Genomic DNA, 25,622 nt, shown 5'->3' with positions numbered 1-25,622 from the left:
CCTTATAGAACCTTCTATATAACCCTTATAGAACCTTCTATATAACCCTTATAGAACCTTCTATATAACCCTTATAGAACCTTCTATATAACCCTTATAGAACCTTCTATATAACCCTTAAGAAGCTTCTATATAACCCTTAAGAACCTTCTATATAACCCTTAAGAACCTTCTACATAACCCTTAAGAACCTTCTACATAACCCTTAAGAACCTTCTACATAACCCTTAAGAACCTTCTACATAACCCTTAAGAACCTTCTACATAACCCTTATAGAACCTTCAAGATTGATGGAATAATAACATGCTGAAGGACTGATTGCCTCGAACTCCTGATCTTCACCATTCTTCTCTGTATGGACTGATGAAGCCACTGTGTGGTGAAACGTCACCTCAAATTCAATTCAAAGTTTATTCTCTATAAGTATTACAATGCTGAGTTTACAGAATTTGGTTATTGTGTGGTTTACATATGGTAAAATAATAATTACAGAGTGTACCACTAGAACACCTAGCATGGCTAGGTATTACAGAGTGTACCACTAGAACACCTAGCATGGCTAGGTATTACAGAGTGTACCACTAGAACACCTAGCATGACTAGGTATTACAGAATGTACCACTAGAACACCTAGCATGGCTAGGCATTTCGGGCAGACTTACATTAAATCTTAGGTTTAAAATGTTACAAAATTATGAGATAAGTTGGTATTATGACTAAGTGACTAAATACTAGTTGTGAGTTTAGCAACGTGAATGCTTTTGTTTTGGCACAATACATAGTTTCAGTATTGGAGTATCACAGGCCAACTTATGACTAGTTAAGATTCATTATTTTGAGATTGAGATTAGATTAGATTTTGCCACCGAAGTGGCTAGTTTATTGTGCACCTCATATCCATCCTGTGGACGGTAGCGCGAGAGCATATGGATACACAAAAGGCCTAGGAACTAGGCCCCAAAGGGTTAACAGGAATACATATGGATTTATATCTACATATCTATAGTTCACTTATCTGTTACAAGCAAATTTAGGAAATTTGCTTAGTATATCTGGTATCTTATTTTCATTAATAAGATATCTTGACATGTCACATAGGTTATTATACTGTCTGTCTCTGTATTCCTCAATAAGTGGACAATTAAGCACATAGTGTTCAAGAGAGTGACCATATGCCTGATCACATAATTTACATTTAGTTTGATCATCATCTGTGTGTCTCCCAAACTGCCAGAAGTACTTCTAACCAAGCCTAAGTCTGGCCACTACAACACCAGTCAGTACCTGTAACCAAGCCTAAGCCTGGCCACTACAACATCAGTCAGTACCTGTAACCAAGCCTAAGCCTGGCCACTACAACATCAGTCAGTACTTGTAACCAAGCCTAAGTCTGGCCACTACAACATCAGTCAGTACTTGTAACCAAGCCTAAGCCTGGGGACTACAACATCAGTCAGTCTGTTCACATTGCAAGTTGCTCCATAAACATACTTATCTACGTTCATGTTATCCTAGTGGGTTATAGATCTACTCAGGCTTCTAACTGCATTCCTATAACAATCATTTTCATTATTTACTTCTCTCCTAATATTATTCCTAATGCTAGACACAGATATACCAAAGTTATATTCTACATTCTCCTTCTGGATACTCTTCTTGGCTAACATATCAACTTTATCATGAAGGACTAATCCAATGTGTGATGGTATCCATAGCAATTGTACATTAATTCCTTTGTCCCTAATTTTTGAGTATCTATACCTGGCTTCCCCAATGAGCATGTTGTTGGAGTCATTATATGAGCCAAGAGCCTTCAATGATGACATAGAATCAGATTGAGATTGAGATTGAGATTGAGATTGATATTTCTGTTTATGGTCAAATGGGTGAGTGAGTGTAAGTGTGAACCACCAGGTGGTATTCGTATTATTAGTTGACAGGGTGTATCAGGGAGATAAGATGTTTTCTGATGGTAGTTTTGAAGGTGATGAATGTGTCTGCAGTTCTAGAGTTCTCAGGTAGGGTGTTTCAGATTTTAGGGCCTTTGACATACATTGAATTTTTGTGAAGGTTTAGTCGGACACGGGGAATGTCATAGAGATGTTTGTGTCTGGTATTGTGCCTGTGGGTTCTGTCACAACTATCAAGAAAGCGTTTTAGGTCAAGGTTAATATTGGAATTTAAGGTCCTGTAGATGTAGATTGCACAGTAGTAAGTGTGGATGTACTGAACAGGGAGTAAGTTTAGATCTATGAAGAGTGGGGGGGTGTGTTGCCAGGGATGGGATTTAGTGATTATTCTTACTGCAGCTTTTTGTTGGGTTATTATTGGCTTTAGGTGTGTTGCTGCAGTTGAACCCCAAGCACAGATAGCATAGGTGAGGTATGGATATATAAGTGAATGGTATAGTGTGAGAAGGGCAGTTTGCGGCACGTAGTATCGTATCTTGGAGAGGATCCCTCAATAAAGATACCCAAGTGCTGCACATGTGTCTTAATTTACCAGGAATCGATTCCCCGGTACGGCTGGAAAATATTAGGGTATGTTTCCATAAGACACCTGTTGTCCATGTTTACCCATCAGTAAAATTTGTACCTGGGTGTTAGTGGACTGGTGTGGGTGGCATCCTGGGTGTTAGTGGACTGGTGTGGGTCGTATCCTGGGTGCTAGTGGACTGGTGTGGGTGGCATCCTGGGTGTTAATGGACTGGTGTGGGTGGCATCCTGGGTGTTAGTGGACTGGTGTGGGTCGTATCCTGGGTGTTAGTGGACTGGTGTGGGTGGTATCCTGGGTGTTAGTGGACTGGTGTGGATGGCATCCTGGGTGTTAGTGGACTGGTGTGGGTGGCATCCTGGGTGTTAGTGGACTGGTGTGGATGGCATCCTGGGTGTTAGTGGACTGGTGTGGGTGGCATCCTGGGTGTTAGTGGACTGGTGTGGGTCGCAACCTGGGACAAAACTGACCTAATTTACGGGAAATGCTCAGCATAACAAGGGACTTTCTATACAGTAGCATGTGATGTCGGCTATGATCTGTATACCTTGTACAGGGTTAAGGGATACCCCTAGATTACAAAAACAAATATTTAATTTTCTTTAGTATACAAACAATGCAGTTTGCATGTAATACAATATTGTTAAGCACCAAAGAAAACCACTGACATTGCGGTGCATTTCTAAGACTTTGTGTATTCCTAATGAGTTTACCAGACAATATTCCTGTGACTCGCTGGTAGAGGAGAGAGGAAAGGGAGCCACTCTTAGTTTAATATGTTTATTATGCACCCCATACCCATCCTGTGGGCGGTAGTCAAAAGATTACAGAGGTACATAATTGGTCCAGGGACTGGACTCCAAAGTTTTGATAGCTGAGCAAGTTACAGAGGTAATGAATTCACAATTTACAAAGGTAATGAACTCACAAATTACAAAGCCACTCTGTTGCACACTCACATGAGTTAGAGAAAATAAAAAAAGCACAATACCCTGAGCTAGGAAAAGGTTGGAGGAAGGGGGTAAAGGTTTTGTGTGAGAGGGGCTTGGACTTCTAGCATGCGTGAGCGTGTTAGGAGCGAATAAGTAAGTAAGTAAGTAAGTAAGTTTATTCAGGTAAACACAAATACAGTTACATAGAATTATCATACATAGCAGCATATGTGTAGGGAACCTAGGATAACCCAAAAAAGTCAGACAGAGTGACTTATTTCCATTGGGGTCCTTTGGCGAATGGAGACAAATGGTTTTTAAGACTTGACGTGCTGTTGGAGTGTCAGCAGGGTAACATTTTTTGAAGGGATCCCGTCTCCAGGACTTGAGTCCTGGAGATGGGAAGTACAGTGTCTACACTCTGAAGGAGGGGTGTTAATGTTCCAGTTTTATAACTGTAGTGTAAAGCACCCCTCTGGCAAGACAGTGATAGAGTGAATGATGGAGAAAGGTTTTCTTTTTCGGATCACCCTGCCTTGGTGGAGATCACGAAATTCTGATAACAAGGTTGCAAACAAACCACGGAACGGGTGGGGATTGAACCCATGGCAAGCGAGTCGTAAAACTCTAGGCTGTAAATACCTTTGTAACTTGTCATGATTGTGACCAGACTTACCTGGAGTTCATTACCTTTGTAAATTGTGAGTTCATTACCTTTGTAAATTGTGAGTTCATTACCTTTGTAAATTGTGAGTTCATTACCTCTGTAACTTGCTCAGCTATCAAAACTTTGGAGTCCAGTCCCTGGACCAATTATGTACCTCTGTAATCTTTTGACTACCGCCCACAGGATGGGTATGGGGTGCATAATAAACATATTAAACTAACTTAAACTAACAGCGTGTAAGCCACTCGGCTTCTGAATTATTCTTATTGTAGGCAGCTGGCCGAGTGGCTTACGCACTTACCATGGGTTCAATCCCCACCAGTTTCGTGGTTCGTTTGCAATCGTGTTATCACGATTTCGTGAGCACTCAATGCCAGTGCTGTATGGACTGCTGCCTCACAGTAAGTTTAATATATTTATTAAGCACCTCATACCCATCATGTGGGCGGTAGTCAAAAGATTACAAAGGTACATAATGGGTCCAAGGACTGGACCCCAACTGCTGCCTCACAGCCATCATGAATCCCAAACCTAAGCTGAATTGGCTTCAACATAATGGCTGCATCGTTAATTTTGTTTTAGTGATTATAACATTTAAGAAAGGAAGTTATCTAGTGATTTTTCATTCAACTTTGAAGAGAGTAACTCATGCTGGTTCATTAAGAGGCACGTCATTTCCCCCGTCTTCTAATTATACGTTATTTCCTTAATTCATGGTATAATTTAACAAATCTTTGAGGACACCTGTGTTGCACGGGTTTTCTACCGCACATCTGATCCTACTTTTAATAAATAAAAACCACATCACTAGTGTTGGCCAGCAGGTTGTGGCCGCCAGCTGGGACTGAGATGACGACTATTGCCACTGTCAGGAGTGGCCGTCAGGCGCCCGGTGCCTCCCGCTGACTTGGATCTGGGGATTCTGCAAGCAGATCGTGGGCGTGATGAGCGGGGGGTTTGTGTGAGGCATCGTGTGGTTGCAGAAGGTGGCGGAGAGCCAGATGTTAGAGCAGTTGTTACCCTGGAGACGGGCAAGTGAGCCAGCAGAGCCGCAGGATTGCTGGCTGTGAGCCCCATGGCGGCCAAACGAGGTGGTAAGGGCAGGTCTGGGGACAAGAGAGGAGGGGAGATCTTATTGAGTGTAAGACAGCAGAAGGCAGCACCCTGGCGTACGAGACTTCGCATACGGGCTCGCTCTCTTCTTTCCCGAGATGACATCAGTGTGGCATTCTCAAAGAGTTGGCGTTCCTCATCTTTGTCGTAGGTAGATTCTTGATCATCACGTGTGCTGTCACCTTCCTCACTCTCGCCCTCCCAGCAAGCATCACTCACGAGTTGAGGAAGTAGTGGAGAGGTGTATTGTGAGGGAGATTGTGGGCGTGGCGGGGGCGTGAGGGTGGCTATGTAATCCCTGCAAGCCACCAATAAGTTACCACTAGGTAGGAGAGTCAGGGGTCGTGGAGCCAGGCCACTAGACCCTCCTGGGAAACATAAGGTCACCGTCTGCAAGCACTGTCCTCCATCCACACTATACACACGCACAACCTGCACATGAAATGCAACATAATAAGTACTGAAGAAGGGATACAAGCAGCATAACTCTCCTGCATAATACCTTCGCAACTTGTCATGACTGTGACCAGATCTACCTGGAGTTCATTACCTTTGTAACTTGTTCAGCTATCAAAACTTTGGGGACCAGTCCCAGGACCCATTATGTACCTCTGTAATCTCTTGACTACCGCCCACAGGATGGGTATGGGGTACATAATGATCATATTAAACCGACTTCTGCATTAATATATTCTTTGGAAAACCTCAGATCTATAAGGACCACACAACACCTAGGGAGGTAATCAGATTTGATCCTCTGGAGAGCAAATTCGACCCAGAGCTCTATACCAACATCAAGGCAGCCCATCTCTCTGCCTCCATGAAAACAAACAGTACGCATCACACACAACCTTAAATGCTTGACACTTACTGTCAGTCTTTGCCTGAAAAAATGTTCTCAACCTTTATAGCCAAATTTGCTATCGACACAACACTCCTTCGGATGTTGGTAAACAGTTCGTGACTTAAATAATTGGAAGTGAAGGGTCCTATCCTCTCCTTTCTCAAATCTAACCTGGTTATCTATTACTCAGGTGATGTTTACCTGGAGTTTACCTGGAGAGAGTTCCGGGGGTCAACGCCCCCGCGGCCCGGTCTGTGACCAGGCCATTAGGAGCATAGAACCTCACCTTATTAATTATAAATGTCAAAAACCGAACTATCCAAATGTTTACAAGTTACATATCTTATTCTTTTTACTAAATGTAAGAGAAAACCAAGAAATTAGACATTAAAAAAATCATGAACAAAATATATTAAGCTGGTTTTCCAATGGTCATGTTTTGGTGGAAAGATCGGGATGTAAAGAGCATGTAATCCTTTCTGTAAAAATGTCAGACGTATCAGTGGAACAGAGCACAAGATAAAGTATTGGTGCCAGTGAAATATAAAACAGGGATGTGTGGTAATCACAGTGGAACAGTGCACAATGTAGTGTTTGTCTTAGTGGAACAGAACACAAGCCAGTGTGTTAGTTAAATATAATATAAGGCAGAGTGTTAGCATCACTGGAATACAGATTTAATGATTCGTTAAAGACTGAGTGATTTGTTTAGGACGGGGTGATTCATTTAGGACGGTGCTGTTCATTTAAGATTAAGTGATTCATTTAACACGGAATGTTCAATTCAGAGTGAATATTTCGTTTAAGACGGAGTGGTACAAGTGAAACAAAGTGGGTACTGACAGCATCAGCGTCGCAGGAGATGATAACACGACGGTGGGGAGAGATGAGAAGATCTGCTGGCGGTGCTCGTCCTGGGGCTGGAGGCAGCGCCGTCAGTGCTGCTTCAGGTACGTAGGGGTTCCACAGACGCAGGCGGCCGTCCATACTACCCGTCACCAGCACGTGTAGCGACCACTCCACAGCGAACACCCGCACACCCTGTACACAGATCTACCTGAGTTCATTTCCTTGTAACTTGGTCATGATTGCAGCCAGATCTACCTGGAGTTCATTACCTTTGTACCTTGTTCAGCTATCAAAACTTTGGAGCCCATCCCTGGATCCATTATGTACCTCTGTAATCCTTTGACTACCACCCACAGGATGGGTATGGGGTACATAATAAAGATGCAGAATTAGACATGTGCAATATCTGGGTATCAATATTTGTAGACATCTCGCCATTAATCAGTCCCTCAGCCTGGACTGCCTGGTATATTAAAAACACACACATGGTTCAGGAACCGAAAGGTCAAAAGCTTGTTTCTACCCTCGTAGTTTATTTGCATATATATACACGCACCCTAGGTATGGCAAAAGTGTAGGTCTTGGTGGCATGATCTGGGCCCCAGAGGACCACGCTGGCCCGGGGATCGCTGCTACAGGAGACCAAGGTAGAGGTGGACGGGTGATAGTGAACCCGGCGGACGGTGGCTCCGTGAACCCCGGTTCCGCTAACTACCCGAACTCGGCCACATACCTCCACCATACGACCGTTCACCAGCTGAGTCCTCCCACACACCTCCTGCCATACCAGGATACAGTTTAACATACGAGCGTTAAATCCATAGGGGTTCTACGGGGCCTCAAGGAATGGGAAGCAATTCGTTTCAGTGCAAGGGAAGGGTAACTCTGTTATTGTTAATTGTATTCACAAATTGCAAACAGTTTGGAGAGAAAACTTTAGTACCTGCCTGACAGGTGAGGGGGGTACCTACCTGCCAGGTGAGAGGGTACCTACCTGCCAGGTGAGGGAGGTGAGCCCCTCACTACGGGAGCGAGTGAGCAGTTCGGATACCGGGTGAGGGAAGCGGATTAGGTGGACCGACCCCTTGTCGTCACCTAGCGCCACCCACCGCTCCTCACCTACACACCTGTTGGTACACACACACTGTTGGTACACATGCTTCTAGCACACACACACACACACACACACACACACACACACACACACACACACACACACTGTGGTAACCCATGTCACAGTGACTTGGGTTACCAATGATACCTTCTGACTTCTCTCAGAGAATTTCCCCAAGACAACTACAGACAGCTGCTCCTGTCTTGCAATACTGCATAGCTCCTGACGACGCACGAATGCGAAAGATCTACATCTCAAGATTTCCATCCCCGTGTGGCTTGTTCTGCATTGCTAGGATAGTCTGTAATTGTACTGCAACATACTTACATGTGTATCATTGTGTGTACGTACCCAGCAGCCAGGCAGGCAGGCATGGCTGGCAGGTGTGTGACACGTAGCAGCTCTTGGGCCGCCCCCGAGGCAGCCTCCAACACGTGTAATGTTGAAGATGAACCAGCCACCATCACCACCTCTTCCTCCAACACAGCCACCTCCACCACCCACGTCCCGAGGCTCACCTGGAAGACTCACCTGGTCACCTGACTGGAGATAAAATCCTGTTCCTAGTCACATCATGATAAATATTTAATTTAATATCTATGTATGTATCTATAAATTGTAAATTTCCGCACCTTACATATTTCCGTACCTTACGTAGTGTGGCTGGGTCGTACCTTACCTAGTGTGGCTGGGTCGTACCTTACCTAGTGTGGCTGGGTCGTACCTTACCTAGTGTGGCTGGGTCGTACCTTACGTAGTGTAGCTGAGCCGTACCTTACCAAGTGTGGCTGGGTCGTACCTTACCTAGTGTGGCTGGATCGTACCTTACCTAGTGTGGCTGGGTCGTACCTTACCTAGTGTGGCTGGGTCGTACCTTACCTAGTGTGGCTGGGTCGTACCTTACGTAGTGTAGCTGGGCCGTACCTTACCAAGTGTGGCTGGGTCGTACCTTACCTAGTGTAGCTGGGTCGTACCCTACGTAGTGTAGCTGGGCCGTACCTTACCTAGTGTGGCTGGGTCGTACCTTACCTAGTGTAGCTGGGCCGTACCTTACCTAGTGTGGCTGGGCCGTACCTTACGTAGTGTAGCTGGGCCGTACCTTACCTAGTGTAGCTGGGCCGTACCTTACGTAGTGTAGCTGGGTCGTACCTTACGTGGTGTAGCTGGGCCGTACCTTACCTAGTGTAGCTGGGGGTCGTACCTTACCTAGTGTAGCTGGGTCGTACCTTACGTAGTGTAGCTGGGCCGTACCTTACCTAGTGTGGCTGGGCCGTACCTTACCTAGTGTAGCTGGGCCGTACCTTACGTAGTGTAGCTGGGTCGTACCTTACGTAGTGTGGCTGGGGGTCGTACCTTACGTAGAGTGTGTGCTGGAGGTTCCTGGTCCGGGCAGGAGTCCAGCAGGAGGCGAGAATGTTGCTGTTGCCTCCACTTACTGTCTCACGCCCATGCAAAAAACGCCCACACCACGCCCACGGTGACCACCACAGACCAGACACAGAATCGGATGCAAAATACACGTTAAAACATGTTCAGGACACAAGTCACTAAATAGAGCTAAGATTTATATTACTAAATTAACGATACTGAAGAAATGGCCAATATTAGGAACTTTAATTACATAGTAAGATAAACATACACATATGCTAAGATCAACACCTCTTCACCAACTGATATCAAGGACAATAAGAGTGTCAGTGTAGATTGATGTCCCCTAGCTGGGTTGGTGGGGCACTTATTACACACACTGGTGTCCGTGGTTCGATTCCCGGTACGAGTGAAAAAATAGGACGTGTTTCCTTAAGACACCTGCTGTCCAAGTTCACCTAGCAGTAAAATAGGTACCTGGGTGTTAGTGGACTGGTGTGGGTCGCATCCTGGGGACAAAATTAACCTAATTTGTCCGTATAACAAGGGGCCTTCTATACAGTATGTCATAGGTGTGAGCTATGGTCTGTATAAGTTGCATCATGTACTGGTAGAGAAATAAAGATTATTATTATTATTATTATTATTATTATTATTATTATTATTATCATTATTATTTTTATAATTGAATAAACTAATCTAATCTAGAAGTCGTACTTCACCCCAATCAAGACTAATTCAAACCTTATAATGGGTATTAAAGTTATACACACTGAAAAGTATATACATTTAGCTTTGTATATCCATACATATATACAAGTTGAGAAGGTAGAATATCTTTCACCACACACTGGCTTCCTCAGTCCAGTAAGGTCAGTAAGGTCACCAAGGTCAGTAAGGTCAGTAAGGTCAGTAAGGTCACCAAGGTCAGTAAGGTCACCAAGGTCAGTAAGGTCACCAAGGTCAATAATGTCAGTAAGGTCACCAAGGTCAGTAAGGTCACCAAGGTCAGTAAGGTTACCAAGGTCAGTAAAGTCAGTAAGGTCAGTAAGGTCACCAAGGTCAGTAAGGTCACCAAGGTCAATAATGTCAGTAAGGTCACCAAGGTCAGTAAGGTCACCAAGGTCAGTAAGGTCACCAAGGTCAGTAAAGTCAGTAAGGTCAGTAAGGTCAGCAAGGTCAGTAAAATCAGTAAGGTAAGTAAGGTCAGCAAGGTCAGCAAGGTCAGTAAGGTCACCAAGGTCACCAAGGTCAGTAAGGTCACCAAGGTCAATAATGTCAGTAAGGTCACCAAGGTCAGTAAGGTCACCAAGGTCACCAAGGTCAATAATGTCAGTAAGGTCACCAAGGTCAGTAAGGTCAGTAAGGTCACCAAGGTCAGTAAGGTTACCAAGGTCAGTAAGGTCACCAAGGTCAATAATGTCAGTAAGGTCACCAAGGTCAGTAAGGTCAGTAAGGTCACCAAGGTCAGTAAGGTCACCAAGGTCAGTAAGGTCAGTAAGGTCACCAAGGTCAGTAAGATCAGTAAGGTCACCAAGGTCAGTAAGGTCACCAAGGTCAGTAAGGTCAGTAAGAGAAGGTCAGTAAGGCTAGTAAGGCCTTCAACAGAATACCTCAAAATTCGGTTGTCTGAATCATTTCTGTACACATAAGTACTAACTTGAGTTGGACCTTGGTAAGTGATCCTCGAGCGCCCACCAACATAACACTCTGGCTACTGCACACCACAGCTCCACCAATGGCTTCACGCTGTGTACCAAAGATGTAATTAGTGAGATTAAACACGGAACGGGTGGGGTTTGAAGCCATGGCAAGTTAGGTTTGTCAGGAAACAGTGCAAGTGTTTCCTGAAGTGCGTCTTATATGATGACCCGGCTAGGTTAAGTTAGGTAAGGTTTGTCAGGAAACAGTGCAAGTGTTTCCTGAAGTGCGTCTTATATGATGACCCGGCTAGGTTAAGTTAGGTAAGGTTTGTCAGGAAACACTACAAGTGTTTCCTGACGCTGGTCTTAGTTATGACCCACAACTTGAGCTTTTGGTCATCTGACCGAGGCCTTCCACTGGCTTACCTCTCCACCCCTTTAAATAATAATGTTAAAAGTCTAACCAATAGGGTTTCTACAATCGTATTATGACTGGGTTATTTATTGTACCGATTTAAAAATTTGCAAATTGTTAATTACCAGAATTCTGTCTTAAATAAAAAATTAAATAAGGGACAAGAGGTCCAAGACACATCTCATAATAATGTTAAAATTACATATAACCAGCATTACAAAAGCTGAGGCCTACAATTATTATTATTATTATTATTATTATTATTATTATTATCAGTAGTAGTAGTAGGGTTTGATTCCCGTCGGGTGTTAGTCGACTGGTGTGGGTGGCATCCTGGGGAACAAGATTGAGGACACCAATGGACAGACAGTCCTCGATGACGCACTGACTTTCTTGGGTTATCCTGGATGGCTAACCCTCCGGGGTTAAAAATCCGAAGAAAATCTTATCTTACTTTATTATGGGTGAGGAGTCTGTAGCGAGGAGCTGTAGAGAAGATGGGTTGTGAAGGAGCCTGGCTGCCCCTGAGGTCCACACACATACCAAGATATGATACCAGTCCTGCCCAGCTGATGCCCATACCACTACCACTGCCCCTGTAAGATTGTAGAAGATAGGTTGTGAGGGAGCCTGGCTGACCCTGAGGTCCACATACATACCAAGATATGACACCAGTCCTGCCCAACTGATGCCCATACCACTGCCCCTGTAACATACCCTCACGGATCATACAACGTACCCGCCTCTACCAAGTTACGTGAACACTGGCAAGTTCTTACCCTAGTCTGGTTTAATATCTTTACTATGCAAGCCTGGCCTCAGACCGGGCCGCGGGGGCGTTGACCCCCGAAACCATTTCCAGGTAAACTCCAGGTATGCACCCCATACCCATCCTGTGGGCGGCAGTTAAAAGATTACAGAAGCATATAATGGGTCCAAGGACTGTACCTCAACATTACAGTTACATGATGGGTCCAGGGACTGTACCTCAACATTACAGAGGTACACAATGGGTCTAGGGACTGTACCTCAACATTACAGAGGTACACAATGGGTCTAGGGACTGTACCTCAACATTAGAGAGGTACACAATGGGTCTAGGGACTGTACCTCAACATTACAGAGGTACACAATGGGTCTAGGGACTGTACCCCAACATTAGAGAGGTACACAATGGGTCTAGGGACTGTACCTCAACATTAGAGAGGTACACAATGGGTCTAGGGACTGTACCTCAACATTACAGAGGTACACAATGGGTCTAGGGACTGTACCTCAACATTAGAGAGGTACACAATGGGTCTAGGGACTGTACCTCAACATTACAGAGGTACACAATGGGTCCAGGATAGCTAAACAACTTAAATACTACTAAACTATTTACATGGTTATAATATATCCTACCAGAGGAAGGCATTTTGATTTGCAAAAAGATGAGCCGATGTCTCACCCTACACTGCTGCTGCTACTGCTGATGTTACTACTGCTGCTGCTACTGATGTTACCAGCTGGAACAGTCGTCCCACCAGAGGTGAGGCTAGGAGAGCTGCTCCTAGCCACTACTGTGTCGAAGATAGCACCACATACACCCTCAAATTTGTCACTCCCTGCATTAAGAAGAAGAAAAAATTCTGAGGGTCGTTAACCCAAGATAATCCATGATTCTCAGGGTTATTAACCCAGAATCCTCCGTGATTCTTAGGGTGATAAACCCAGTATACTCCAATTTCTTTTATTGTAATGGTTTTTTCACACAGTTGAGTTGCCTAACTGCTTTAGCTTTCAAGGTGTAACTAAGATATTGAGGGTCCCCAGTGGAAATAAGTCACTTTGTCTAACTTTTTCTGGGTTATTCTGGCGGCTGTGGGTAATGCACCTGTACCTTAACAGACTGTACAGAAAATAGCAGTTAGGCCTGCTTCAAGGAAAGGGAAAAGTACCTTCATTTACTTGGATCAATGGCCCCTTAAATGGACATCAAGGAACTCCTCCTTGAATATAGTCAAAAGGACATATAATAAAAACGAAACAAAGATTGTTCGTGGGGCACTTACCCAGGATGCTGGTGACTGCCTCCACGAACTGAGATCGAGTCAAGAGTCTGGTCATGGCTGCCTCGTCGTCTGTACCTCTCAGTGATGCCCTTCCTGGCCACCCTCTGCAACACCGTACAACCATTAGTAAACCCCCTTCAACACGGTCCAACCATCAATACAGCCCCTGCAATACAGTACAGCCATTAGTGAACCCCCTTCAACACGGTCCAACCATCAATACAACCCCTGCAATACAGTGCAACCATTAGTGAACCCCCCTTCAACACGGTCCAACCATCAATACAACCCCTGCAATACAGTACAGCCATTAGTGAACCCCCTTCAACACGGTCCAACCATCAATACAACCCCTGCAATACAGTACAACCATTAGTGAACCCCCTTCAACACGGCCCAACCATCAATACAACCCCTGCAATACAGTACAGCCATTAGTGAACCCCCTTCAACACGGTCCAGCCATCAATACAACCCTTGCAATACAGTACAGTCATCAGTGAACCTCCTTCAACACTGCCCAACCATCAATACAACCTCTGTAATACAGTACAATCATCAGTGAACCTCCTTCAACACCATACAACCATTAATACCTCTCCAAAACAGTCACGTCTAACTTCATGTTATTTTCCTATTTTTTATTGTTATAATGATAGTCGCTTCGTTACTTTCAGTTCTGCTGAAGCTGTTTCACAATCTCTTTGGGTTCTCTCTAGCCCCAGGAACTGTTCCTCTAGGAACTTTATCCCAGTCTCTTCGAGGACTTTTTAGCGTCCGGTTCCCATCTCTTTGGGTGCTCTCTGGCCTCCAGAAACTGTTCCTCAGTCATTTCGAACACTTTTCGGCCTATAAAGCCGTTTCTCAATATCTTTGGGTGCTCTTTGGCCTCCAGAAACTGTTCCTCAGTCTTTTCGAACACTTTTCGGCCTATAAAGCCGTTTCTCAATATCTTTGGGTGCTCTTTGGCCGCCTGGTGATTTTTGGGACCCGTGTTGTATTCAACAAAAGAACTTTATACAATTTTTATAGATATGTCCCCTGTGTGTGTGTGTGTGTGTGTGTGTGTGTGTGTGTGTGTGTGTGTGTGTGTGTGTGTGTGTGTTTGTGTGTATGAATTTGTATGTGTGTGTGTGTGTTTGTGTGTATGAATTTGTATGTGTGTGTGTGTGTGTGTGTGTGTGTATGTACTCACCTATTTGTTTACCTGGAGTTTACCTGGAGAGAGTTCCGGGGGTCAACGCCCCCGCGGCCCGGTCTGTGACCAGGCCTCCTGGTGGATCAGAGCCTGATCAACCAGGCTGTTACTGCTGGCTGCACGCAAACCAACGTACGAGCCACAGCCAGGCTGGTCAGGAACCGACTTTAGGTGCTTGTCCAGTGCCAGCTTGAAGACTGCCAGGGGTCTATTGGTAATCCCCCTTATGTATGCTGGGAGGCAGTTGAACAGTCTCGGGCCCCTGACACTTATTGTATGGTCTCTTAACGTGCTAGTGACACCCCTGCTTTTCATTGGGGGGACGTTGCATCGTCTGCCAAGTCTTTTGCTTTCGTAGTGATTTTCGTGTGCAAGTTCGGTACTAGTCCCTCTAGGATTTTCCAGGTGTATATAATCATGTCTCTCTCCCGCCTGCATTCCAGGGAATACAGGTTTAGGAACCTCAATCGCTCCCATTAATTGAGGTGTTTTATCTCCGTTATGCGCGCCGTGAAGGTTCTCTGTACATTTTCTAGGTCAGCAATTTCACCTGCCTTGAAAGGTGCTGTTAGTGTGCAGCAATGTTCCAGCCTAGATAGAACAAGTGACCTGAAGCGTGTCATCATGGGCTTGGCATCCCTAGTTTTGAAGGTTCTCATTATCCATCCTGTCATTTTTCTAGCAGATGCGATTGATACAATGTTATGGTCCTTGAAGGTGAGATCCTCCGACATGATCACTCCCAGGTCTTTGACGTTGGTATTGCGCTCTATTTTGTGGCAAGAATTTGTTTTGTACTCTGATGAAGATTTAATTTCCTCGTGTTTACCATATCTGAGTAATTGAAATTTCTCATCGTTGAACTTCATATTGTTTTCTGCAGCCCACTGAAAGATTTGGTTGATGTCAGCCTGGAGACTTGCAGTGTCTGCAATGGAAGACACTGTCATGCAGATTCGGGTGTCATCTGCAAAGGAAGACACGGTACTGTGGCTGACATCCTTGTCTATGTCAGATATGAGGATGAGAAACAAGATGGGAGCCAGTACTGTGCCTTGTGGAACAGAGCTTTTCACCGTAGCTGCCTCGGACTTTACTCTGTTGACTACTACTCTCTGTGTTCTGTTTGTGAGGAAATTATAGATCCATCTACCAACTTTTCCTGTTATTCCTTTAGCACGCATTTTGTGCGCTATTACACCATGGTCACACTTGTCGAAGGCTTTTGCAAAGTCTGTATATATTACATCTGCATTTGGTTGAAGGGGTCGATTCATAGCTCCTATGTGATTAACATACCGTGGAGGTGTAAAATGCTGACGCAGCAGCAGCAAATGGTCTGGGGTGAAAGCAGCCCACAGGTCAGCATCAGTAGCCGCTCCTACGCTGCTGAAAAAGAAAAGGAAGACTTTATTTAGATGGGAATATCAGTTCCACAGGTCTGAGCAAAGCTCAGAGCTGTGCAATACAGTTGTCCTCGTGAATTAAGGAAATATCCTAGACCTCACCTTACGAAAGCAGACAAAGCAAATGCGGTAGTAATTATGGACAAGGGAGATTATAGGGGAAAAATAAACATGAAGTTAGGAGACAGGGAAACTCAGGTACCTCTTAACTCGTGGGGTTAGTAACCCAGAATAACCCAATCTTAAAATAATGAATCCTAACTAGTCATAAGTTGGCCTGTGATATTCCAATACTGAAACTATGTACTGTGCCAAAACAAAAGCATTCACATTGCTAAACTCACAAACTAGTATTTAGTCACTTTGCCATAATACCAACTTACCTCATAATTTGTAATATTTTAAATTTAAGAATTAATCTAAGTCTGCCCGAAATGCCTAGCCATGCTAGGTGTTCTAGTGGTACACTCTGTAATACCTAGCCATGCTAGGTGTTCTAGTGGTACACTCTGTAATACCTAGCCATGCTAGGTGTTCTAGTGGTACACTGTAATACCTAGCCATGCTAGGTGTTCTAGTGGTACACTCTGTAATTATTATTTTACTACATGCAAACCACACAATAACTAAATTCTGTAAACTCAGCATTGTAATCCTTATAGAGAATAAACTTTGAATTGAATTTGAATTGAAAGTGTGAGAAAATTACCTGCAGTAGGTTTACGTGCAAGTAATTTAGGCGAGGTAAGTGGGACTTAGTCACAGTATGTCGCAGAACTGTCACTCCCTCGATGACCACTAAATCACCACTTTCACATAAAGCTAGACCTAATGTTAAATTAATAATTACAATATTAAACAATACCAATACTGGTAAATTATAATGTGGACTGTATATGATTTTAGCACCTGACTCTTAGAAATAGTTAATGGGAATGTTTTTACAGAGACTAGGGAACGTTTTCTCCTAACCATATCATTAGAACAATAAATTGTATACATATTAATTTACCATTTGTCACAGGAAGACACCCTAACACTACACTAACAGCTAGAATTTATGATGGCCAACACAAAACAACTGTACATTATGGGTAAGCATCACTTAGCTAAGGTGTACTGCTGGGAAGAATTGGAGTCCTCTATTTTTTCTGTCCTTGTTGCTGAATTGTAAGGGGTTTCCACTCTATTTATCCCAATTCTTCAGCGGGAACGTTTCAGCAATTTATAAATTATGGATTGAGGCCGAAATACACCAAGAGAGCTTCGATGACGCCTGATTACCTTACACAACTAACAGATCAGTGTTCACACATTCAGTTTCACTATGGCGTCCTCTCCCCCGTATCAATCCGCGGACGCTGCACACCCTCCTTCACACAAAATTTCTCAAAGGTCAAATCAGCATCACATTTTAATACATATTTATTATCTTCAAATTTACACATGCTGAATTTAGGAAAAATCTAAATTTTCTGCAAGCAAACCAAGCAGTGTGACTTACTTCCATCAAGGTCCTAAGGTTTTATTTCCCAGGATGCCAGCCATACTAGTCCACTAACACCCAGGTACCTACATAATACTAGGTGAACAGTGATACCAGGTTAGGTTAGGTAAGGTTCGTCAGGAAACAGGACAAAAGTGATACCAGGTGTAAAGAAATATGTCCAACGCCTCCACTCACTCCAGGATCGATCCCGAGGCCTTTAATTGTCAGCTACGAGAGAAACTAATCACGAGACCTAACTACATATCCCTCTGCATCATTATACGTCACCATAACAACACCATATATATTACACTACATATTATACCGAGATACCGTGATTGAAACAGGTCACAGACCGGGCCGCGGGGGTGTTGACCCCTGAAACTTTCTGCAGGTATACTCCAGGTAAGCCTGGTGCTTCTGTGTATGGGAAACTAAGCCTAGTGTCGAGTGGGCTCTTATGGAGCGTGGCTGTGGTATACTACTGAGCATTTTGATGATTCCGCAGGTTCGAGTCCTGCTCGGGTCTAAGATAATGTTTAAAGAGAGAGAACCAACCTGTCATGTTGGTAGTGAGTGTGGTCGTCGTGATGGTGGTCCGAATCAGTAGTACTTGCACGACTGAGGTGTATTCTGGGTGCTGGTCCAGTCATCTTCGCACAAAAACCCTTTCTGGAGACAGTATATAAGTATTATGATTGGGTCGTTCATGAGGCTTGAAGTCTATCTACACGAGGGTCATTATAGCTGCATGTAACCTGTACACCAACAGTCAAGAATACTTTAATACAGGTATTAAACAAGTGTATACACACCTCTCTGGATTTATAAATATACACTGAGATAGGGAAGTGTCGAGATGTGATATACGTAGGTGTGAGTTAGGTACATTGATGTTAGGTAGATATGAACGTTACCTAACGGAGGAACCCTCAGTATAGCCAGTGTGTGTGGTTGTCATGGAAACAGTATTTCTCAATACACACACACACGTGTGTGTGTGTGTGTGTGTGTGTGTGTGTGTGTGTGTGTGTACTCACCTTATTGTGGTTGCAGGGGTCGATTCATAGCTCCTGGCCCCGCCTCTTCACTGATCGCTACTGGGTCCTCTCTCTCCCTGCTCCATGAGCTTTATCATACCTCGTCTTAAAACTATGTGTGGTTGAAGGGGTCGAGTCATAGCTCCTGGCCCGGTCTCTTCACTGGTTGCCACTAGGTTCCTTTCTAAGTGTACATACACCGAAGGATGCACGTATATTTGTCAGTACATACACACCAGAGGATGCAAATGTGTATATACACCGAGAGGAGTGCATTTTTCAGTGTATATACATCGAAGGATGTGTATATCTCAGTATATACGCACCGAGTTATACATCTTCATGTAAATATACCAAAAAGTGCTTATACCCCAGTGAATATACTCTGGGTATTCAAGTATTCTTGACTGGTGGTATACAAGTGATATGCAGCCTTAATGACCCTTGTGTAGTAGATAGACTTTAAACCTAATTATATTCATTAGGAGGTATCAGTTCTATAGAAAAGATAAAGCACATGGGAAATGGATAGAAATCTCGTTGTATCCAAGGAATGGCGGCTCCATTTCCTAAGATTTAAAGGTAATAAGACAAGTAAGGAAGGGGGCGTGGTGGTGACTGGAGGTGAGGGGAGGTCAGTGTGGTGGCGACGGTGAGGGTGAACGCTCCTAATAATGGAGAACATCAAGGTGGTTGTAATACTGGGTTCTGTGTTGGTGTTGTGTTGCTGTGAGAGGCTTCCACCACAGCCAGTACCACAGCATGGAGCTGTGGCGTGTCCACGGGAGTTGGTTTGCGTGCCTCGTGATGTCTGTCATGCTGAAGGTAATACTGTCCCTTAAAAGGGCCTCTTTCACAAGAAGTTGGGTATTGTTGAGAACTCTGGTTGTCTGGCAGAGCCATGGAAAGAATTTAGGGGGGCTTAACCCCCCCTCCCTTTTCCCGTAAGTCATTTTTTCCAGTTTAACCCAAAAACTATGACTTACGCAGGCTAAAATTAACCAAAATTTTTTTTAGGCTGGCCAGCTATTATGGAAGCTTTATGTACACAAGGCCAAGCCATCTTTCTTGATCGCGTTGGGTATTTTTAATGTCTATAAGCTGTACGTGGGGTAACTAAAATATTTGATATTGTCAGAGCAGTGTTGTATGATCCTTGAGTTTAATTTTAGTTTTCACTATAATACGTCTTAGGATATACTTTCTTCCCCAGGTTTGAGAGCGTTTGATCCATATACGTGTGGTAGAGATCGCTACCGAGGCTATATCTGTTGTCTACCACGTGATATAGAACCTGGTCAGCTACATGAAGCAAGGTACTTTAGTTTAAGCTGGAGTATACCTACAGGGCTTAGGGGGTCAACGCCCCCGCGGCTCGGCTTGAGATCAGGCCACATGGTGGATCAGGATCTGATCAACCAGGTTGTTACTGCTGTAGTAATGTAGACGATTCACTACCTTCGTAAGTTGGTCATAACTGTGACCAGATCTACCTGGAGTTCATTACCTTTGTACCTTGTTCGGCTATCAAAACTTTAGGGTCCAGTCCCTGCACCCATTATGTACCTCTGTAATCCTTTAACTATCCACCCCCCACAGGATGGCTATGGGGTGCATAATAGATATTAAACTATAAATTAAACTAGTAATGTATACCTCTAGAGGGTAAGGGACATTATTAGTCCTCTTACTGAAACTAATTTTCCAGACGTCGGCCTGGACCACAGTACCTGGATTTCTATGATGAAGAATATGGTAGACTTTTTGGCAGTCTATCAAAACACGCTAAATTTGTGTTGAAAAATTATAGACACAAGGAAGTAAGTGCTACAATATGTTGGGCAATTAAATCTTGCATACACGAAGCCATTAAATACAGAAAGACCTAGCGTTGTGTAGGTAATTAAGTCTTGAATTTCTCCCTAGGAATGTGGCGTCAGAAACGAGGCTCCACAATTAACTCGTATATCTTCAGGTTTCATAAACGATAAAGTTATCACTAATTTTGGAGAATTTCCGTGGCATGTAAGTAAATGTTACCATACGTTTGAAAGTATTTAATGATTAAATTCTATACTACAGGACGTAGATTTTGAGGGGAATTTTAATTTGAGATTCCATAAATGGCTATACCTTACGTCCTCTACTAATATTTTACTATACAGATTAAAATGTAAACTGTAACAGGTAAACTGGCAAGATAATTGACTTGCCTATTAGGCTAGGCCGGTACAATAGTAACTTTATTTAGTTATACATCATACACAGCATATACATCATACACAGCAGCATGCATGTCAAAAACCTGGGATGACTCGCTGTCCTGAATCTAGATTTTGTCGCTCTTGATTTAACTTTTCTAGGTTGCATTGCTGGTGAAAGAAAGACATTTCAGCACTGGATCTGATAAACCACGAGAAATTTTAAGGTACATTTGTGGAAGCACTCTAATTACCCCCGGGATGTTGGTCACTGCTGCCCACTGTGTCAAAGGTGAGTGTAGGAAGCGGGGTGTAAAACTGGCAGGGAACCATAATGTGGTCAAGTAGGCCTGAACTAAGGTTGGAGGTCAAAATTTCGGCCAACTTTTTTTTTTATTTTTCAACCAATTTTTGTATTTTATTTTTGGTGTACGTTTAGAGGTTTATATGTAGAAGATTGTGACAGTTTCAGTATGACCGACAGAGAAAAAAATATTTAATGACTTTTCATATATGGCAGCAAGAATGACAAAATGGCACTACGAGTGGCACTTCCGACAATCCCAACCGTTAGAATACGTCGGACACGAATTTTGGATGCACATGTTAGGATAGGATTTCGTTCGGATTTTTAACCCCGGAGGGTTAGCCACCCAGGATAACCCAAGAAAGTCAGTGCGTCATCGAGGACTAACTTATTTCCATTGGGGTCCTTAATCTTGTCCCCCAGGATGCCACCCACACCAGTCCACTAACACCCAGGACAACAGGACAACAGGTGTAAGGAAACGTGTCGAATGTTTCCACCCGCCGGGAATCGAACCCGGGCCCTCCGTGTGTGAAGCGGGAGCTTTAGCTACCAGGCCACCGGGCCTGGTGGCTAATATCTTATGGGAAAAAAATACATTTGATAGACTTTTTGGCATTCACCAAAATATCTGCCTTTTACCTCCCACAAAATCAAAAATATTTGATACATTCCAAAAAAAAGAAGCATCAACTAGTCAAACACTTTGTTTTATATTGTCTGTGAAAATCATTTCGATACAATCATTAATAATGGTGTAAGTCAGCGAAATAAGTGAAAGTTACTTCCGAGATATAGGCCTGGAACGCCGGCCGGCTCGCAGTCTCAAAAATTTTTTTTTTTTTCGCGAAAATAGTGTTTTTGTTGTTTTCTAAGTAAACTGATGTTCTAGTGCAGTTATCCTCTTCAAAACAGTTTTCTATCACTCGCAGACCAAACAATACAACATGGAGACGAGGAGTAACTCATTTATATCGAAATATTGCTGGTGGACTCTCCATATTATGGCCTATTTTATTCAGTCTAGAGTATATAACATGTTTGTTATTTATTGTTTATTATATCATATTAGATCAATTCTGATAGATAAATAAGCCGTATAGTTGATATATAAGCTGATATAAACGTAATAATTAAGTGATTTCTCCTGGCACCATCTGGAGGGGGAGCACTGCCGAGTGTTCTCAGATGGCTCCCGATTAGCTGGCACTCTACTGATAAGCTCCACCTACTCTTATATGATGCCAAATAATCAATTATTATATTAGAAACAATAATGCAAAGAAAAAGCAATAAAAAACAAGGAAAAAAAATTCCAAAAAATACATGGGTTGAGAACAGACGTGCTACCTACATCGCCGTCACCATACTTGATATAAATGACTATAATTTCTTGTAGAAACGTCTTAGAACATTGATTCTTGTACCATTGTGTTGCCAAAGAGTTAAACTATTTTTCTATACGAATAACTCAATTTCCATAATTTTTCGATTTTTTTCTTGAGAGCGCGCTGAAAATTTCCCACCTGTCCTAAAGGACCCCTTAACTGTTCCCTTTGCAATGTCTGCAAATGTTCATTGAACTTTAATCAATTAAGAATTTCGGAAATTAAAACCTTAATAACCCTCGTGTGATGCTTCAAACTTAACAAATATTGAACTGCTAAAAAACTTAAGTTCGGTGCAGTGAGGAACTTTACAGTTTCAGAAAGTTTGGCTAGTTTATACTAGCAGAAATATTAGTGCCTTGAGATGGAACTGTTAATGATACTGAGGGTAACTTAGTAAATTGACTAGCAAATAGAGTTTAAGCTTTATATTTAATCCCTCCCCCCAGAGAAGTGATCTACTAAGACACTCAGAACTCCCATATACTTCTAATATAAACGTGACGGATAAGATTGGATCTAAGCATGAACTCGCACCTTCCCTCCCCAAGGTAGGACTGCCACCATCTAATATTCTAACATGTCAATCCAGTGCCTGGAACCAACATTTTTTTTTACCTTCCCAGAGCAAGCATTTAATTTTTTTTTCCAGGTATAAAAATACATCGATTGAAAGCTCACCTAGGAGACTGGAATCTTCACAGCTCAGCAGGAGAGCTGTTCCCTGCAGTGGAAAGATACATATCTAGTGTAATCATTCACAGTGGGTGAGTACTAAAGATTTATTATATTAATGGTGTACAAAAGACTAGTAGATGGAACACTTGCAACACTTTGTGGTTAAATACTAAGTTGTAAATGTGTTCTATGTGAACAGTTGACCATATTAAAAGTTTTGCCGACTGGTTTTGATTAGTTCTAATAAGTACTGTACGTCGGGAGGGGCGTTGACCCCTGGAACCCCCAGATAAATGCTGTAGGGGAAAAATTCTCCAGCCTCAAGTTTCTTGGAATACTAGATCTTTTCCTTTAAAACAGTTTCCCCTCAAGGAAGGTTCCTTGATGTTGGTGAGGGGCTCTTGATTTAGGGAATTGGATCTGTGCTCCAGTTCCCCGAATTAAGCCTGAATGCCTTCCACATCCCCAGGCCCTGTATAATTCAACGGGTTTAGCGCTTCCCCTTGATTATAGTAATTTAAAACACTTTACCATTTCTCGGACTAAACATTTTTCTATACAGATACAACCCAGCAACATACGTGAACGACGTGGCTCTTCTACAGCTGGACAGACCCGTCGACACGTACAGAACTCCACACATCTCTCCCATCTGTCTACCAGAAGAGGACTACAGATTTGAGAATCATATGAAATGTTACATTGTTGGCTGGGGAGATGATGTTTATCAGGTAAGAAATTGTATCCAGAAATATTCTAAAAATCTTTCTAATGCCTTGTTCCTATACTAGGTTGACTTGGTTATAATGCGCATTAAAATTTAATGTATTTACTCGAGGTAAAAAACATATCTGAAGGACTTGATTTAGACCGGGGTAGGCCTAAAATCCACAATATGGGGAAGTATTATTTTTTTTTTCTCCCCAGCCTAATTTTGGAAGCAACGTACTGAAAGCTGCTGTAGTGACCTACACTTCAGATGAGGAATGCGAGAAACTGCTCTATAAATCTCTACATAAAGTGGATGATAATTATGCCTTGGACAAACGCACTCAAAAATGCATCATAGGAGGATACGGACGTGATGCCTGTGTTGTAAGTACTTGGGAAGTTATTTAAATAGTTATCCTGTGAACTTTCATTTCTTCTCGTATTCTCTCTTGAGAATCTTTTAATTTTTCCTATTTTTTACCTTTGTTCCCATTGTAATTTAGGTACAAATATTAAAAACCTGCCCCAGTTACCTTTGCTAGTTTAAGTTTATTAGGTATTTCCAGAGGGTGAGTGCCAGTCACTCTGGATGCTTGCCTCCTTAATCCAGCTTTATGAATTCACTTTTCCCTACCTCCGGGGGCGTTGACCCCTGAAGCCCTCTCCCGGTATACACCCTTCCCGGGGTAGATGATGGATGTTCTCTATTTAGCTAAAATTTGCTGACGTGGTTAAAAACTTAGTATGTATTGGTCAGTTTTTGAAAGTCTGAAACGGCCTATGTACTTCCTGTGAAGTACATAGGCCGACACTTTCTGGTAAACCTGATTACCTACACTACAATCCCTGAAAGCTTCGTATCTCCTCTGAATACACAGGAGTCTTACTTTTCGTGATTAAGGATATAGGAAAGCACTGGTTTGGTAATAGCTGTGGATAGTGGAACAAACTCCCGAGTATAGTTAGGCTAAAACGTTGTGTAGATTTAAAAATAGGTTAGATAAATACAAAGAGTGGGTGGGTGTGAGTTGGACCTGACTAGCTTGTCCTACTAGGTCTGATGCCTTGCCCCTTAAGTGGAAGTGACCTGGCTAGGTGGGTCATTGGGCTAATCCTGGGAGGGATGGGGAAATGAACTTGCTTTCAATAGGTCAGTAGGCCTGTTGCAGTGTTCCTTCATTGTGTTCTTAATATTTTGTAATGGTCAATTCTAATGTACCACCGCCCGTCTGGTAGGGACCTCATCAGGTTCTTGTGTTAAATTTGCATGTGTTCCTTAACAGTCCATTTTAAGTAAATGTACGCAAACCCATAAATGCCCAAAAAGGCCTTCATGTTTACGCTAAATTCAGCAAGGTGTTTTTTTTTTCTTGAATTTACAGGGTGATGGAGGTGGTGGTGTAGTGTGTCCCCTGGATAACAAAGCTGGTCCACAAGCTTGTCATGAGCCACACTGTGCTAATGACCATTACTTCATGAGTGGGATTATATCATTTGGTTCTCCTGTCTGTGGTGAAGGTTCTGTTACTATTATCACAGATATAATGCAATATATAAACTGGATCTATACCATTATCACCCCTGTTGAAGGACTGAGAGGATATAAAGGCCGCTCTACAGCTTCAACAAAAGACTCGGAATTAGTAAATGCTACGGATTTCTCTTAAAATGTAAAAAAGTAAAATGATTTTTCTATTCGTAAATTTGATTA

General features: G+C 43.0%; 2 protein-coding genes across 2 annotated transcripts; one reads left to right on the top strand and one right to left on the bottom strand.

Annotated features, from left to right (window-relative positions):
- Positions 1-3,588: 3,588 nt before the first annotated feature.
- LOC128701793 (uncharacterized) lies at positions 3,589-18,386 on the bottom strand. Its single transcript, XM_070105024.1, has 12 exons — positions 18,145-18,386; positions 15,991-16,080; positions 13,494-13,597; positions 12,890-13,046; positions 11,894-12,035; positions 11,042-11,130; positions 9,367-9,448; positions 8,365-8,531; positions 7,894-8,026; positions 7,456-7,677; positions 6,894-7,091; positions 3,589-5,638 (listed from the first exon to the last, which is right to left on the bottom strand). The coding sequence occupies exons 1-12, from the start codon at positions 18,237-18,239 to the stop codon at positions 4,901-4,903; spliced, it is 2,217 nt and encodes a 738-aa protein (XP_069961125.1). The 5' UTR covers positions 18,240-18,386; the 3' UTR covers positions 3,589-4,900.
- Positions 18,387-19,247: 861 nt separating this feature from the next.
- Positions 19,248-25,606, top strand: LOC128701794 (phenoloxidase-activating factor 2-like). Its single transcript, XM_053795716.2, has 9 exons — positions 19,248-19,451; positions 19,840-19,942; positions 20,335-20,446; positions 20,553-20,651; positions 20,990-21,119; positions 23,175-23,289; positions 23,763-23,931; positions 24,128-24,295; positions 25,294-25,606. The coding sequence occupies exons 1-9, from the start codon at positions 19,301-19,303 to the stop codon at positions 25,576-25,578; spliced, it is 1,332 nt and encodes a 443-aa protein (XP_053651691.2). The 5' UTR covers positions 19,248-19,300; the 3' UTR covers positions 25,579-25,606.
- Positions 25,607-25,622: the final 16 nt, after the last annotated feature.

Source organism: Cherax quadricarinatus, chromosome 96, assembly GCF_038502225.1.
Source record: "Cherax quadricarinatus isolate ZL_2023a chromosome 96, ASM3850222v1, whole genome shotgun sequence".
Classification (NCBI taxonomy): Eukaryota; Metazoa; Arthropoda; class Malacostraca; order Decapoda; family Parastacidae; genus Cherax; species Cherax quadricarinatus.
This window is presented reverse-complemented; position numbering and strand designations above follow the sequence as displayed.